The 15123-nt window shown below is 38.6% G+C and overlaps 1 protein-coding gene across 2 annotated transcripts in view; it reads left to right on the forward strand.

Moving 5' to 3' along the window:
• The first annotated feature begins 2617 nt into the window (after positions 1 to 2617).
• Positions 2618 to 15123, forward strand: part of srp68 (signal recognition particle 68) — a 65606-nt gene continuing 53100 nt past the window's right edge. Inside the window, exons 1-9 of one of the 2 annotated variants that reach the window (XM_067374364.1) lie at positions 2623 to 3043; positions 3388 to 3557; positions 3931 to 3997; positions 4094 to 4207; positions 4301 to 4496; positions 5877 to 5959; positions 8306 to 8415; positions 9723 to 9805; positions 10083 to 10223. In XM_067374364.1, coding sequence (XP_067230465.1) covers positions 3470 to 3557; positions 3931 to 3997; positions 4094 to 4207; positions 4301 to 4496; positions 5877 to 5959; positions 8306 to 8415; positions 9723 to 9805; positions 10083 to 10223 — 882 coding nt within the window. In that variant the 5' untranslated portion in view covers positions 2623 to 3043; positions 3388 to 3469. Of the gene's footprint in view, positions 3044 to 3387; positions 3558 to 3930; positions 3998 to 4093; positions 4208 to 4300; positions 4497 to 5876; positions 5960 to 8305; positions 8416 to 9722; positions 9806 to 10082; positions 10224 to 15123 lie in introns of both variants that reach the window. The other variant, XM_067374365.1, reaches the window with a different exon arrangement.

The raw sequence follows: 15123 nt of genomic DNA on the forward strand, positions 1-15123 counted from the left end.
CAGAAACGGTATACATTTTCTATTTTCGTTCAACTATGGCTGGGCTTATCCGTCCGATCGCTGCGAGTATTGAACTCCCGTCGGACTGCGCGAAAGCCCTCCCAGTCGAAAATAGCTAAACGTTTTGAGTTTATGCCATCAGGGGCTTACCCGTCCATTCGCAGCGAGTATTGAACTCCCGTCGGACGTCACTAGAGCGCTTGCCAATCTAAAATAATTAAATGTTTATAAACGTAGTTCAGGAGGAACAAGTCAAATAAGATACCCAATCATTACATCATCTTGATCATTACGTCATCTCAACCAGCTGTCAACAATATGTAATCAACGTATCTACCCAATCGGCATGAGTTCAGGCCTGTATATAATCACAGTCAAACTCACCCAAGGATCCTCGACAGTTTCCAGAATCCCTCCACCACCCCGTCTCCTCACACTCTCTGGATTACTTCATATAATCTAAAAGGAGGGGGAGGGGGAGGGGGGGGGGGTACTCTGTGTTCGGGCCGATTATGGAGCTCGGAGCCCTCTCCCCGGACAGCACGCCAAATACGTTTACCAATTAATTTACCTGACTTATTTGTAAGTGTGAACTCGTGAAATATTTGTGTTCAGCAGAACATAGAAAGGTATAGAGATTTGAAACATGAGGGTGAGTAAATAACAGAATTTTCATTTTTGGGTGAACTATCCCTTTATATAATTAGTATTTTGTACTTGTTGTTTTAATTTGGTTAACAGATGCTAAACTGTTCCAAAAAAAATAAAAAGTGCTAAATCAGAACATGCTTCTTTTTTGCTTATGTCCACAAATAATGTGTTCTTGTTTGTGATGTACACGTGATTTTTTTTAATGTATGTTCAGGTCTGACTGGACCGATTTTGAACCTTTTGTCAAGTTAAACCTCAAGACATAATTAATTGCCTTTCACGATGTTACACAATGGGTGTGTGATTAGAAAAGTGCAGAAAAGACGTGCAGTTCACGTCCAGAAGACGTCAAAGATGTCGGTTCAACTTTCATTTTGGAATTATTTTTCAACCATGACGGGACGTGTCGGACGGACGTCTTTTCAACGGCCAATAGACGTCCGAATGTTTGCTGGGGAAGTAATGCTGCCTTCCGAGGACACATTTCAAGGCATCAAGGCACGTCCGAATCCAATGTTAGCTCTCTCATGAGATACCTTCCTCAAATTTTTGAAGGAAGCATAGATGTATCCTTAGCTGCCTTTGATATCCCACAATGCTGTGCTTTCCATTCTGTGACAGTTGACCTAGAAAAATAAAGATGGCATCCGAAGGTTGCGTTTGCAGCTCAGTTTGTGTATAAATGTACGATTTTGATCAACATATTTCAATTTTGATATAATTTCTATCGAGAAATTACTACTGTAGTAATTAAATATTTGTTTAGTTCTCACCAAAGCTCGCGCTTACGGTGTTCATATTAGGACTTCCTCACACCTCAGTCATACAACGAAAAGGCGTCATGCCTCAGACTAAAAGGCTTCAATCATCGGACAAAACGGCATCGCGCCTCAGACTTAAAGGCTTCAGGTCTCAGGAAAAACGACGTCAGGTGTCAGGTCTCGTACAATTAGGCATCGAACTAAACAGCCTCAGACCAAAAGGCATCATTTTTTTTTTTTTTTTTTTTTTTTTTTTTTTTTTTTGTATAGCCTAACTTTCTGTTGGCTTTTATCCCATCATATGTCGTCCTTCAGTTGTCTTTTTCTTTACTGTTACTATTCCCAAATTAATTTAAGGTGTGTATGTGTGCATGTTAATTATGTAGAATCTATCTGTTGATGGTATTCATGTGAATAAGAAAAGAAAAGAACAGAAAAGAACATGCCGATTTTCACATTGGTCTGCAGAAAAACAGCAACGGGCTGAATGAAAATGTGACTCTTCCAAAGATAGTGGTATTCTGTTTTTATTGTAATCTTTTATGCATTCCATTTTTATTTTTATGTATTTGTTTCCTTTTTATGTAAAGCACTTTGAATTACCATTGTGTATGAAATGTGCTAAATAAATAAAATCGCCTTGCCTAATCGATTCTCTGACAGTAGGTGCCGCTGGAACAGCAGAAATAAAGCCGTTTCCTTGGTAATCTACGTACACAAAGCAGCTTAACTTATAACTACGCATTCAAATAGCTCAAAATATTTTTTTTTTTACCTGTCTTATAAAAATGAAATAAAACAAAATGGTTATTGTAGTTAACCATGGTAACCACAAATTAACCATGGTTTTGTTATACTATAGTTTAAGGTATTTGTAGTAAAATTATTGTTATACAAATAGCCTATCAATCCAAAAGAAAAAAAATCATAGTTAACACACTTTTAACCATGGTTAATTGTCATATGTGTTCGCAATGCAAGCTAGTTGCAATGTGTTATTTTGCTAACTTTTTATAGCCTACATGCAAATAAAACTAGTGAATAATACAAATTTACAAAATAATCTCAGTGGGATATGTTTTATACAACTCAGTGTAATATTTAACTGAAAACTGCGTGCACGTGACATCACATTGAGGCGGGGCAATTCGCTTCTTTCTAAGTCCGTTTCGTCTGATGCCTTTGAGTTTGATGCCTTTTATTCTGAGGCCGTTTCGTCTGAAGCCTTTTGGTCTGAGGCTGTTTAGTTCGATGCCTAATTGTATGAGACCTGACACCTGACGTTGTTTTTCCTGAGACCTGAAGCCTTTCAGTCTGAGGCGCGATGCCGTTTTGTCCGATGACTGAAGCCTTTTAGTCTGAGGCATGACGCCTTTTCGTTGTATGACTGAGGCGTGAGGAAGTCCTAATATGAACACCGTACGCGCTATATTGCTGTAGATCATTAAACTGTTACGCTGCCTCAGAAGTCCGAAATCAATTTCGTGAGGTGCCTTCATGCACAAATGCTGTCGTACAAGTCATTCTCTTATAAGATAGCGAGACAGCAAGACGGCTACCTAGGTTTTCGGACGCAGCCAGTGTCTCCTCTTGGGTTCTCTTTGCTACTTTTTTTTCTGGATCTTCGCGAGGTGACTGGAGCTTTGATTTTAATTTCTACATTTCCATAACTGTTTATTTCACATCGAAATAATGAGTTGTTCTGAGTTGGGGCGGGACTTTACACATTATTTACATTCTTTACTCAGACTATTACCAGTAATGTAATCAAATATTCAGTATTAACTTTTCTTTTTCTATTCTTTGTCTACTATCACAAAATCGCTTGAAAAGAAATTCAGGCTGTGTAGATACAAAAAAGCACACAACCCATAGGCAACAGTTATCTAAATATTTATGTTATCATGAATGTAGTTTATTAGATTCGTACTACAGCACAGTAGGTGGCGGTAATGCTATTTCGTTTGTGAGACAGCCATACAATAGAAGAAAGAAGAAAACGGATTATCCTCATCCGCTTGTTGAAGGTTCATCATCAGACGTGTGCTTGCTGAAAAATGGCCGCGGAGAGGCAGAATGAGGTGAAAATATCGCCAGTGGAGGAAAATAAAGAGAACAGCATCGACGAGAGTCTTGGCGTGGAGAGTATCCTTACTGTCAACTCCAATGTGTTAGTTATTAGTTAGTACTGGCGAGCGGCATTAAATTAGCAGTTTAGTGGAGGACGGCTGCTACTGGGGTCTTATGGGATACGTGTCACTTGATCTAACAAGTACCGAGTAGAAAAGTCTTTTCTGTACAATCAAGAGATTAATTTGGGTTTTCATAAATATTTATGAGTGTTGATTAAGGAAGGGAATATTGACTTGGTTCTGTCATTGATAGAAAGCCAACCAAATTTTCTCGTCTCATTTTAATGTAGTTCTTGAAGTGTACATTTTGGTAGTACTTTTAGATCCCAGCATGCTGTAGTTAAATTGAAATGTCCTGGGTTTATTTTCCTTAGCACTGATTTCAGTTCTGCAGATCATTAAGGATTCTCAGCAGCAGCATGGACTCAGGCATGGTGATTACCAGCGCTACAGGTAAGGCAGAGGGGAAGTAGCAAGGACATTTCTTTCCAGTTAAACGATAATGAAATTGTCTTGAAATTATGTTGATCCTCTCCTCTTACAACAAAGGGGTTATTGCTCCAGACGACTGCGTCGATTGAGAAAGACTCTAGGCTTTAAAATGGGCAACAGACACAAGTTTACTGGGAAGAAAGTGACTGTGGAGATGCTTTCAGACAACAGGTAACTTTTAGCACTTAAAAATGTCCAGTAAACAAGTTGTTTTATCTTTGTTTTTTGTTTTTATCTCTCCCTATCTCTATTTTTCTACTCCAGACATCTGTTGTTAGTGTTAATGGAAGCAGAAAGAGCATGGAGTTATGCCATGCAGCTGAAACAGGAAGCTAACACTGAACCCCGAAAGCGTTTTCACCTGTTGGCTCGCCTGCGAAAGGCCGCCAAACATGGGGAGCAGCTAGAGAAGCTGTGTGAAAGTCCCCGTGTGGATGCAAAGACCAAACTTGAGGCTCAGGTATGGTCAAAGAAGCATTTGATTAGTTGATTATCTCTGTGATTTCATTTTCATTGAGCCCATCACAAATGTTTTACACTTCGTTTTCATGTTCACTTACAGTCGCTGATGTCATCTCAATGTTGACTTAAGGCTGGAATACACTACACGATTTTTGCCCCGATTTTCCCCCAGATTTATAGTCTGAACAAGTTGACGCTAGTTGACAAAAGTCAGAGCCAGTCTGCAGATTTGAGCCGACAGATTCCATGGAAAATCGCGTAGTATATCATGGTCATAGACTCCGATTTTTTTAGCTTCAGATTTTGATTCCATCCAGTCGGAGGATATCAAACATGTTTGATATTTTGAGCCGATTTTAGAACACATATCAGTGCACTATATGTGTTGTTGTTATATAAGTACACGATACAGTCATACGCTGCCCAAACAATGCAAATCAAGGGTGCAAAGTCAAAAAGATCGAGAAAAAAATGAGACTACTGTACAAAATCGCGTAATAAGGAAAAACTTACCTCATTCAGTGCACGAATCACAAGCTTGGCGCCTGACGAGTAATCATGTTGAGACACTAAAATATACCGCTTACAGCCGCTAGATGGAGCCGCGCCCGCGAGATCGCACATGACATTCATGAATGAGAAAATGCAGAATCTGCCGTTTTATATTTGTTTGCGGCAGTTTCGTCACACAGTCGGGTCAATACAGCTCACGTCGCTCCCAAGTTGAAAGATACGGAAATTCTTTTTCATAACGCAATAAAAAAAATCACTGAAGAATAGGTGGAAGCTCCACCATGATAGAAAAAATGCTTCAGTAAGTACTGTACTGTTAGCTTTGTCTTGAGAGAGTTAGCAAACCACATTCTGCGGAAAATCCGGATTCATTCATTATTAAATATGTTAATATTCATCACTATTATACATTTATGCCAGAAGAATTATTAATTATATTACGTTAAATGTACATAGCGACTGATTATGATAATTGATTACATTATAGGTAACAACTTGGATATTCATAAAACTACACAATTTACCTCTAACTCCTACTGTAATCTGTCCATACTGACTGTGTCTACCCACCCCTGTCTATCTTCAAAAGCATTTGCCTCGCATCTTCCACAATCATCTCTTGCATTTGTTTCGCCTGTCTGTCATGCGTCTCCTAGCAACCAAGCATGTGTTTCTGTTTGTGTTCCGAACGATTTTAAAGTCTGGTAGTGTATGATGCCCGGATTTTCTCTGTAACCATTTACAAAGTCGGCAAGTGTATGATGCCTAGTGTTTTAAAAATCTGTTCAGATTTTAAAAATCGTGTAGTGTATTCCAGCCTTTAATTGAGGTCTGTTCCGTTTTAAGTGTTTGTTTTTTTGCACAGGCATACACTGCTTATCTTACTGGAATGGTTCAGTTTGAACTGCAGGAATGGAAATCTGCAATGGAGGCCTTTAACAAGTGCAAGTTAGTGATTCCTTACATTCTCATTATTTATTGATTGCTATGCATTTGTTGCACTCTGCAGCAGGTTTCTGAAACTGTTCAAGGAACGAAAAGAAAAAAACAGAAATGAATGAAATGTTACCATGAACATTTACAAAAACGAAAAAGAAATTTAATCATTCTGAACAGAAAAGCTTATTTGAAAAAAACATTAACTGGTTTTATTTTTTTTTTTTTTTTTTTTTTTTTTTTTGAAAGTGAAAAAGAACGTTCTGGAAAGTGAAAGAGCACGTTCTGGAAAGTGATTTTGTGCCTCTCTGTGAAGGTGCCACAAAGTGGTGCTCACTTGCCGACTGCAGGCTTCTTGAGGCGATGTAGGGTCTCTTGGGCTCATTGAAGACCAGTTTTCCTGCTGCCTTTTGCAATTTGTGTTTGAGCCATATTGTGATTTAAATTTTAATTCTGATTTGCTTATTTTGAGAAAATATAGAAATATTTTGAGAAATATTTTTAGCTGAAGTGATTAGGCTGGGCTGCCGTAGTCTAGGCACTTAAAGGTGCCATTGAATTGAAAATTGAATTTACCTTGGCATAGTTGAATAACAAGAGTTCAGTACATGGAAATTACATACAGTGAGTCTCAAACATCATTGTTTCCTCCTCCTTATATAAATCTCATTTGTTTAAAAGACCTCAGAAGAACAGGCGAATCTCAACATAACACCGACTGTTACGTAACAGTCGGGGTGTACGCCCCTTATATTTGCATATGCCAGCCCATGTTCCCAACATTATGAAAGGCATTACACAAGGGCAGCCAGTATTAACGTCTGGATCTGTGCACAGCTAAATCATCAGACTAGGTAAGCAAGCAAGAACAATAGCGAAAAATGGCAGATGGAGCGATATTAATAATCATGATCCATGATAACATTATATTTTTAGTGATATTTGTAAATTGTCTTTCTAAATGTTTCATTAGCATGTTGCTAATGTACTGTTAAATGTGGTTAAAGTTACCATCGTTTATTACTGTATTCACGGAGACGAGCCGTCGCTATTTTCATTTTTAAACACTTACAGTCTGTATAATGCATTAAACACAACTTCATTCTTTATAAATCTCTCCAACAGTGTAGCATTAGCTGTTAGTCACGGAGCACTATCAAACTCATTCAGAATCAAATGTAAACATCCAAATAAATACCATACTTGCGCGTTTAGACGGGTTTGATGCCCCAAAATATGCAGTTAAAAAAAATATTTAAAAACAATCTATGGGGTATTTTGAGCTGAAACTTCAGACACATTCAGGGGACACCTTAGACTTATATTACATCTTGTAAAAAAAAAAAAAAAAAAAAATGTTTTTAAAGGTGCAGTATGTAATAATTTTGTCCTATTCAAAACAAAGGCGTATCTTGATGATGGCAAGTTTGAGTGTGGAATCTTGGGACATGTGGTCTCCACCTCAACAGACTTGGGAAGAAAACATGTTAATGGATGTGATTATTAACGTTACTGTTGTGGGAGCTGAACGCTGATTCCGCTTTACCATATGTATTGACAGCACAATTTTTATTGTGAGGTTATGATGTAAAATTATGATAACTACACTGTAGCTGCTACAGTAACTAACAAAATCTATCCAATACTGGATTTCGTAAGTGTCTGAAAAAGACATGCCACCATTACATATTGCGTCATGCTATATTGCAATACAATACAGCAAATATAGTTTGACAGTAAATTATCAAATTAATTGATTACTGTTTAGTCAGATGATATGAAAACGATTAGCACTTGTTCAACAAATATATATACTCGTGTACATTCAAACATAATAATTGGGCATACATGGCAAACGCGAGTTCAACGATTTGCGCGAGTAGATTACATACAAAGTCGATGCAAAGATGCGATCAGACTATGGATCAGACGCGTCCTCGTTCGGGTCTAGAGAAGTAAATAAGGAACTGCTTAAAGCAAGCTAGTGGTTTGCTGGACGCTAGACACTACTTCCGCATTTGTCCACGACACTTGTCATGTGGTTTCTACGTCAGTAAAGGCGGTAACAAAGGGTAACTGACGTCATTGACAGGCGACTGCACTGCCCCGTGTCACTGTTTAGAATGGGAATTTTCTCATGATTTACAAGTAGTTGAAAACATTAGAGATCTTGTTAGTAATCAGCTGGAGAAAATATATAACACTAGCCTAGTGGTTTTTGGATATTTTACTGTGAATATCTTACAAATTGTACCTTTAATGGGAAACACTGCAGTGCATATTTGCTTATTCTTGTAAAAAATATTTGGCGTATTCTGTATATTTTGTGAAAAATTTCTTTCTTTGGACTGTTTACAGGACCATCTATGAGAAACTGGCCAGTGCTTTTACTGAGGAGCAAGCAGTGCTTTTTTATCAGAGAGTAGAAGAGATTTCACCTAACATCCGATACTGTGCATATAACATTGGTGAGAAACTGAGACTGCTTAATAAAACCTTTTTAATGTAATGTTATATAGCTGTTTGTGAATGTTAATTGTCTGCAAAGTTTCAAAGGTCAAAGTTCACAGTAAATGGAGTTACTGTCTTTCAAAAGAAAGAACGATTTTGAACTTGCTGAAACAAGACATCAGTAATTCCAGTCTTACTTCCTCCACGAGCCCACTTAGGTTTGTAACAAATTTGCATAATCCCGGCCTATGGTCTTCATTAGCTGCCCGCAAACAATGTCTACTTTGACCCTCTCTCAAACACTGTAGTTGTAACTGAGGCTTAGAAGTGTTTGGTTTGTGTTGTAGAAGTGTCGAGATAACATAACACTGTTTTCTGCATTGCATAAACATGCTTTGCAGTTTTGTTTTGTTTTTTTTGTTTTTTTTTTTTTTGCAAAAAAGCAAATTGACTTTGTGCACTTCCAAAGGATGAGGACTCTTAATTGATACGGTTAAACCAACCCCATTGTTACAAAGGAACGGGTTAGAGAGACAGTTTGTTCCTGTTCCTTTATCAAACAGTTTCAGACACATGGCACAGATGCATGGAAACCTATTGTAGGAAACCTCCAAAACAAAATGAGGAACCTTTGAAATGGCATAATAGGGCCATTTTAGGCTAAGGTGGGTACTCATACATGCATAAATGGGAGAATTATGTTGCAGCTGTTGTCACCAGTTGTCACATTATAGTTAGTGACAATTGCCTTATTACTAGAGGCAATGCAATGCTACTTATGTTAGCTGTGTGGATTAAAAATACGCCTTACAGTTCAAAATAAACAATTGTTTACTCCAGAGCATGTATATGTACATGCTTGACAAGCCTGAAAAATGTTGTGTGAATTACGCTTAAAAAGCACAATTTACGGTACAGTTGTTCTCAGATTATTTAACTGATGTGAAATGTTATTGATGCATTTTCAGATAGCGTTCATGTAGCTCAAAAAGTAGTAACCCGCTAGCGCAGCCAATGAGATCTGTACAGTGGATCAAGGGATCTATTTCCAGGAAAGAACTGATAAAACGTGTATTTCTCTTTTCTTTTACTTAAGTGTCTGCCAAATTTAAATGTAAGTAGCTCATTTCTGTACTTGCATGACCGGAAATAGCTTCTCAGGAACTTTGCGTATGAACTGATATGGCGATATGGCCACTGAGTGAATTGACTTGAATAAGATGGACTTTGGAAACACTCACACATTCATCCAAACATACACACACTTTGAGTACTTTGTCCAAACCACAGCCGACTTAACCAGATACTCTTGTTTGTTCTCTAGGTGACCAGAATGCAATAAATGACCTCATGCAGATGAGACTGAGTGCAGGAGGAGGGGGTGGCATGATGGCTGAAAAATTGGAGGTCAGGGTTCTAGTCTTCACAGCCATGTTCTTGCTTTTTAGGCTATGATAGTCCAGCTCTAACAATATTTTGATCTATCAACATGCTATATAAAAACCTTTTGTGTTTTCTGGGAGAAAATGGCATGCAAAACGTCATGTTTTATTAAAATCTTTTTCTTTTCTTTTTCAGAAAAAATCACAATTGGTTAAATTTTTAGCCTGCGTTTTAGAAAATTGGTTGGAAGATTCTGTAGAGGATTGACCATCTTTGAAATTGTTCTCTTCCTTTCTTTCAGGCGCTGATTACTCAGACAAGAGCTAAGCAGGCAGCTGTGATGAGTGAGGTTGAATGGAGAGGTCGTACAGTTCCTGTGAAAATTGACAAGGCCAGAATCTTCCTGTTGGGTCTGGCAGACAATGAAGCTGCTATTACACAGGTCTATAAACTCATTCTTTCACAATGTATTCACATCCAGTACTGTGACTGACAGAAGTGACATAAGCCCTTCCTCATTAAAAATGAGTGGTAATCAGCTGAGACATATTGGTTGGTGTCAGTTTAGTCTTTTATTAGTTTATACACTATAAAACTTAAAACTAACAGCTATAAGTGGCAGGCAGGATGCAAGCAAATGGGAAAGGGACGGTAATGACCACAATTGTCCATTTTTTGGCAGAAATAGATGCTGTGGGTACTGCTATTGTCTAGTTGAGAATGAATGATCTGGTTTTCTAGGGCTGTCACTAACGATTATTTTGGAAATTGAGTAATTGATCGATTTTGACGATTATTGAAGTAATCAGACATATTTTGTGGTAATAAAAATAGACCTAAGTAAAGATCCATGCCTTTAAAATGACATAAAATACACATATAACAAAATGAGGCAATAATATTTGGTTCAAATAATCGAAAGCAAGTAATAATATGGTTTTATAGAACAACAATGTTAGCTGATTACTTTGATATGTAACACAATCTCAGCTTTCAAATTGTCAATTTTATTCTGAAATTCAAACAACACTGTTTTGCTGCTCTTTAATTAGGGCTGTGTATTGCCAAGAATCTCGCGATACGATACGTATCACGATACAAGGGTTACGATATATTGTGATATTGCGATACTGTAAGAAAGGTGACATATTGCGCTGATTTTTTTTTTTTTTAGAAACAGGATCTAATTTTAGAATAACCGTCATAAAGAACACACTACCTTATGCATAAAACCTGAAAACAACTTTATTTTATTTAATCAATACAGTATCATTTGCATTTATATCACTAATCACTATTTTGTGCAATCTAAGGGAAAAAAGTAAAGTGACTGCAGGATTTTTTTTAGCTGTATATGTTTTAAAGGTTCACAGCAGTTTTTAATTTCTAAACTATTTAACAATTGGTGCATAGTCCATTTCATGAATGTCTATTTTATATTTAATACTGTGGCTGCTTGCTTTAAAACAGTATAATGTATAAAGTGCTACTTAAATAAACGTGCCTTCACTGAAGTGCTGAACAGAGCTGGTGCAAACATATCCACATTATGATCAGATGTTTTCTTTATGCTGTCACCGCTGTCATTTTTGTTGTGTGTTTATTTTGTTACTGAGAGGGAAAAGTGCAGTACATATTCTATCGAAATTTATGCTCTGCGGCCCCTTTAAATCTGGTGCTCCCCTGCCCACGGAGCTCGCGCTTGCCTTAAACAGTGTAAACAAAGTTTACACAGCTAATATAACCCTCAAATGGATCTTTACAAAGTGTTTGTCATGCATGCATCGGATTATGTGAGTATTGTATTAGTGTTGTCAAAAGTACCTACTATGGTAACTAGTCGGTTCATGAATTTTAAAAACGAGACGCTTTAAGCGCTGTTGAGTGGATTCGTAAACATCTCTGATTGGCCGTTTTTTCTCACGGCTCATCGGATATGTCTGTGATAGGCTTCAATGATCAACGCTGTAAAAACGTTGTAAATAGTCATCAATTAATCTCTTCACTAAGCGCTTACACAGATACACACGCGTTTGAAAGCAGGCGTCTATCGCGGATCGGTCCACTGTTAGACGCCTGCTTTCAATCGCTCGCGCTCCCACTTTCAAAACGCTTTCAAATTCAAACACTTCTGTGTGCTTTCAAATGCTCCCACGCGTTGATCATTGTTGCCATTCACAGGCATATCCGATGAGTGCGTCAACACAATGGCCAATCAGAGATGTTTATGAATCTGCTCAACAGCGCTCAAAGCGTCACGTTTTTAAAATTTCAGGTACCGAAGTCGGTACTTTTGACAACTTATATGCACCTTGCGCTTCTCCGGCTACGCGTCAGCTTATGTTCTGAGTTAACGCTGACATCTAACAGTTGAGTATTATGCAGTCTATGGTTTAAAACGAACACAAACCCAGGGGCGGCGCCAGCAGATTTTGCCGGGGCTTCAGCCCCGAATGTTTTGAATAAAGCCCCGAATGTAATGACTGTCACTGAGCAAATATGAAACTGGACAATAGCCTATGTAAACCTCCGAAATCATAAGTTGCTTTATTTCATTGCGCTTTGGCTTTGCATGTACTGCATACAGCCTGTAAAAATAGACCTTAAAAATAATCTAGCCTATAGAATACATTTCTTTGCTGTTTGTAGCCTATGGGCTACTCCATTTCTTCCTCTCTGTTAAATATGCAGCAGGTAGGGGAGGAGCTAGCACAGTCAACCGCAAGAGTGCGAGACAGTCAGCGAGCAGGAAAGTAAAAATTAAAGAGAAATGAAGCGAACGAGACTTTGGGGATTTTTCGGAAAGAAGTCCGTGGGTAAGAATTCAGTTTTTTTTTTTTTAGGGCCCAAGTGAATTAAGCGCGCAGGGCCCTCTTGTTCTTCTAAGGATTATTAGGGCCCGAGCACCGATGGTGTGAGGACCCTATTGGAATTGCTCCGTTTATTATTATTATTATTATTATTATTATTATTATTAGGGCCCGAGCACCGATGGTGTGAGGACCCTATTGGAATTGCTCCGTTTATTATTATTATTATTATTAGGGCCCGAGCACCGATGGTGTGAGGACCCTATTGGAATTGCTCAGCCAAAAATTTTTTCTTCTCCAAAATTAATCACATTTTTGAGGGCCTAAACGTTCTCAAAAACTCATGAAACTTTGCACACGCGTCAGAAGTGGTGAAAATTTACATCTGATATGGGTTTCAGAATTAGGTGTGGCAAAATGGCTCGATAGCGCCACCTACAAAATTTCAATTAAGCGCCCTTCGTGCTACATTTCACGTACAGTTATGAAATTCGGTAGACAGATGTAACAGCCCAATACCTACAAAAAAGCCCCTAGGTGCAAAGTTTGTAAACCCAACAGGAAGTGAGATATTTTGAATTTTCTCTACAAAATTTTGGCAGTTTTTGCCATTTCCACATGTTGTACTTTAACGAACTCCTCCTAGAGCTTTAATCAGATCAACATCATATTTGGTCAGTCTAATCTAAAGGCCTTTGAGACGTTAAATTGCGAAGATCTAGAGTTTTCGCTGAAGGGCGTGTCCGTGTCGGCCTGGCAAATTTCGATGTTTCGCAATGAAACAGGAAGTTGTTGTAACTCGGGCATACAATGTCTGATCTGCCCCAAACTTCACATGTTTTATTAGAGTCCTGACCTGAAGACATCTATATGACAATATTCAGTTACAGTCATAGCGCCACCTGGGGGCAACAGGAAATGACATGTTTTACACTGTGATTAACTCCTCATAGAGATTAAACCAGATGAACATCATATATGGCCAGTCTAATCTTAAGGCCTTTGAGATGTTAAATCGCAAAGATCTTGAGTTTTAGTTGAAGGGCGTGTCCGTGGTGACTGACAAAGTCTGTTTCGCCATGTAAGGTGAATCACTTTTTTGAGGGCCGAAACATACTCGAAAACTCATGAAACTTTGCAGATGTGTCAGAAGTGGTGAAAATTTACGTCTGATATGGGTTTCAGAATTAAGTGTGGCAAAATGGCTCGATAGCGCCACCTACAAAATTTCAACGAAGTGCCCCTGACACTACGTTTCACGTACAGGTATGAAATTTGGTACACACATCTAACAGCCCAATACTTACAAAAAAGTATCTTGGAGTGAAATCTGAAAACCAACAGAAAGTGAGATATTTTAAATTTTCTTTGCAAAATTTGGGCAGTTTTTGCCTTTTCCAGGCGTTGTACTTTAACAAACTCTTCCTAGAGCTTTAATCAGATCAACATCATATTTGGTCAGTCTAATCTAAAGGCCGTTGAGACATTAAATTGCGAAGATCTAGAGTTTTCGCTGAAGGGCGTGTTCGTGGCGGCCTGGCGAATTTCGATGTTTTGCCATGAAACAGGAAGTTGTTGTAACTCGGGCAAACAATGTCTGATCTGCCCCAAACTTCACATGTTTTATTAGAGTCCTGGCCTGAAGACATCTATATGCCAATATTCAGTTACAGTCATAGCGCCACCTGGGGGCAACAGAAAATGACATGTTTTACACTGTGATTAACTCCTCCTAGAGATTTAATCAGATCAATTTCATTTTTTGTCTGTCTAATCTAAAGGCCTTTGTGACGTTAAATTGCGAAGATTTACAGTTTTCGTTGAAGGGCGTGTCTGTGGCGGCATGACAAAGTCTGTTGTTCCGCCATGAAAAAGGAAGCCGTTGTAACTCAGGCATACTATGTCCGATCTGCTCCAAATGTGTGATAAGAGTCCTGGCCTGAACATATCTATATGCCAATATTCCGTTAGTCATAGCGCCACCTGCTGGCAACAGGAAATGGCATGCTTTACACTGTAATTCCCTCCCAGAACCACAAATTTAATATGCCACAAAGTACCAAACATACTAGAAACACGTTAAATCATGCAGCACTTGGCTAAGTGTTAATGTATGCGATAAACGCCATGAAACAGGAAGTTGTAGTAGCTCAGGCATATGATGTCCGATCTGCTCCAAACTTCACGTGTTTGATAACAGTCCGGGTCTGAACACATCTATATCGCAATATTTGGTTATGGTCAAAGCGCCACCTGTTGGCAGCAGGAAGTGTGGCATTTCGAAATGACTTTGGCATAATTCTCCTGTATTCACTCACTTAAATGCATGACGCCCACTGTTCGCTGTTTTCCTGAGGCCAACGGGTGGCGGTTAGCCCGGGTGCGAGGGCCCTCTCAACGCTGCTTGCAGCTTTAATTAGGGCCCGAGCACCGATGGTGTGAGGACCCTATTGGAATTGCTCCGTTTATTATTAGGGCCCAAGCGAAAATTCGCGCAGGGCCCTCTTGTTCTTCTAAGGATTATTATTAGGG

This window comes from Chanodichthys erythropterus, chromosome 21 (genome assembly GCF_024489055.1).
Source record: "Chanodichthys erythropterus isolate Z2021 chromosome 21, ASM2448905v1, whole genome shotgun sequence".
In the NCBI taxonomy this organism is placed as follows: domain Eukaryota; kingdom Metazoa; phylum Chordata; class Actinopteri; order Cypriniformes; family Xenocyprididae; genus Chanodichthys; species Chanodichthys erythropterus.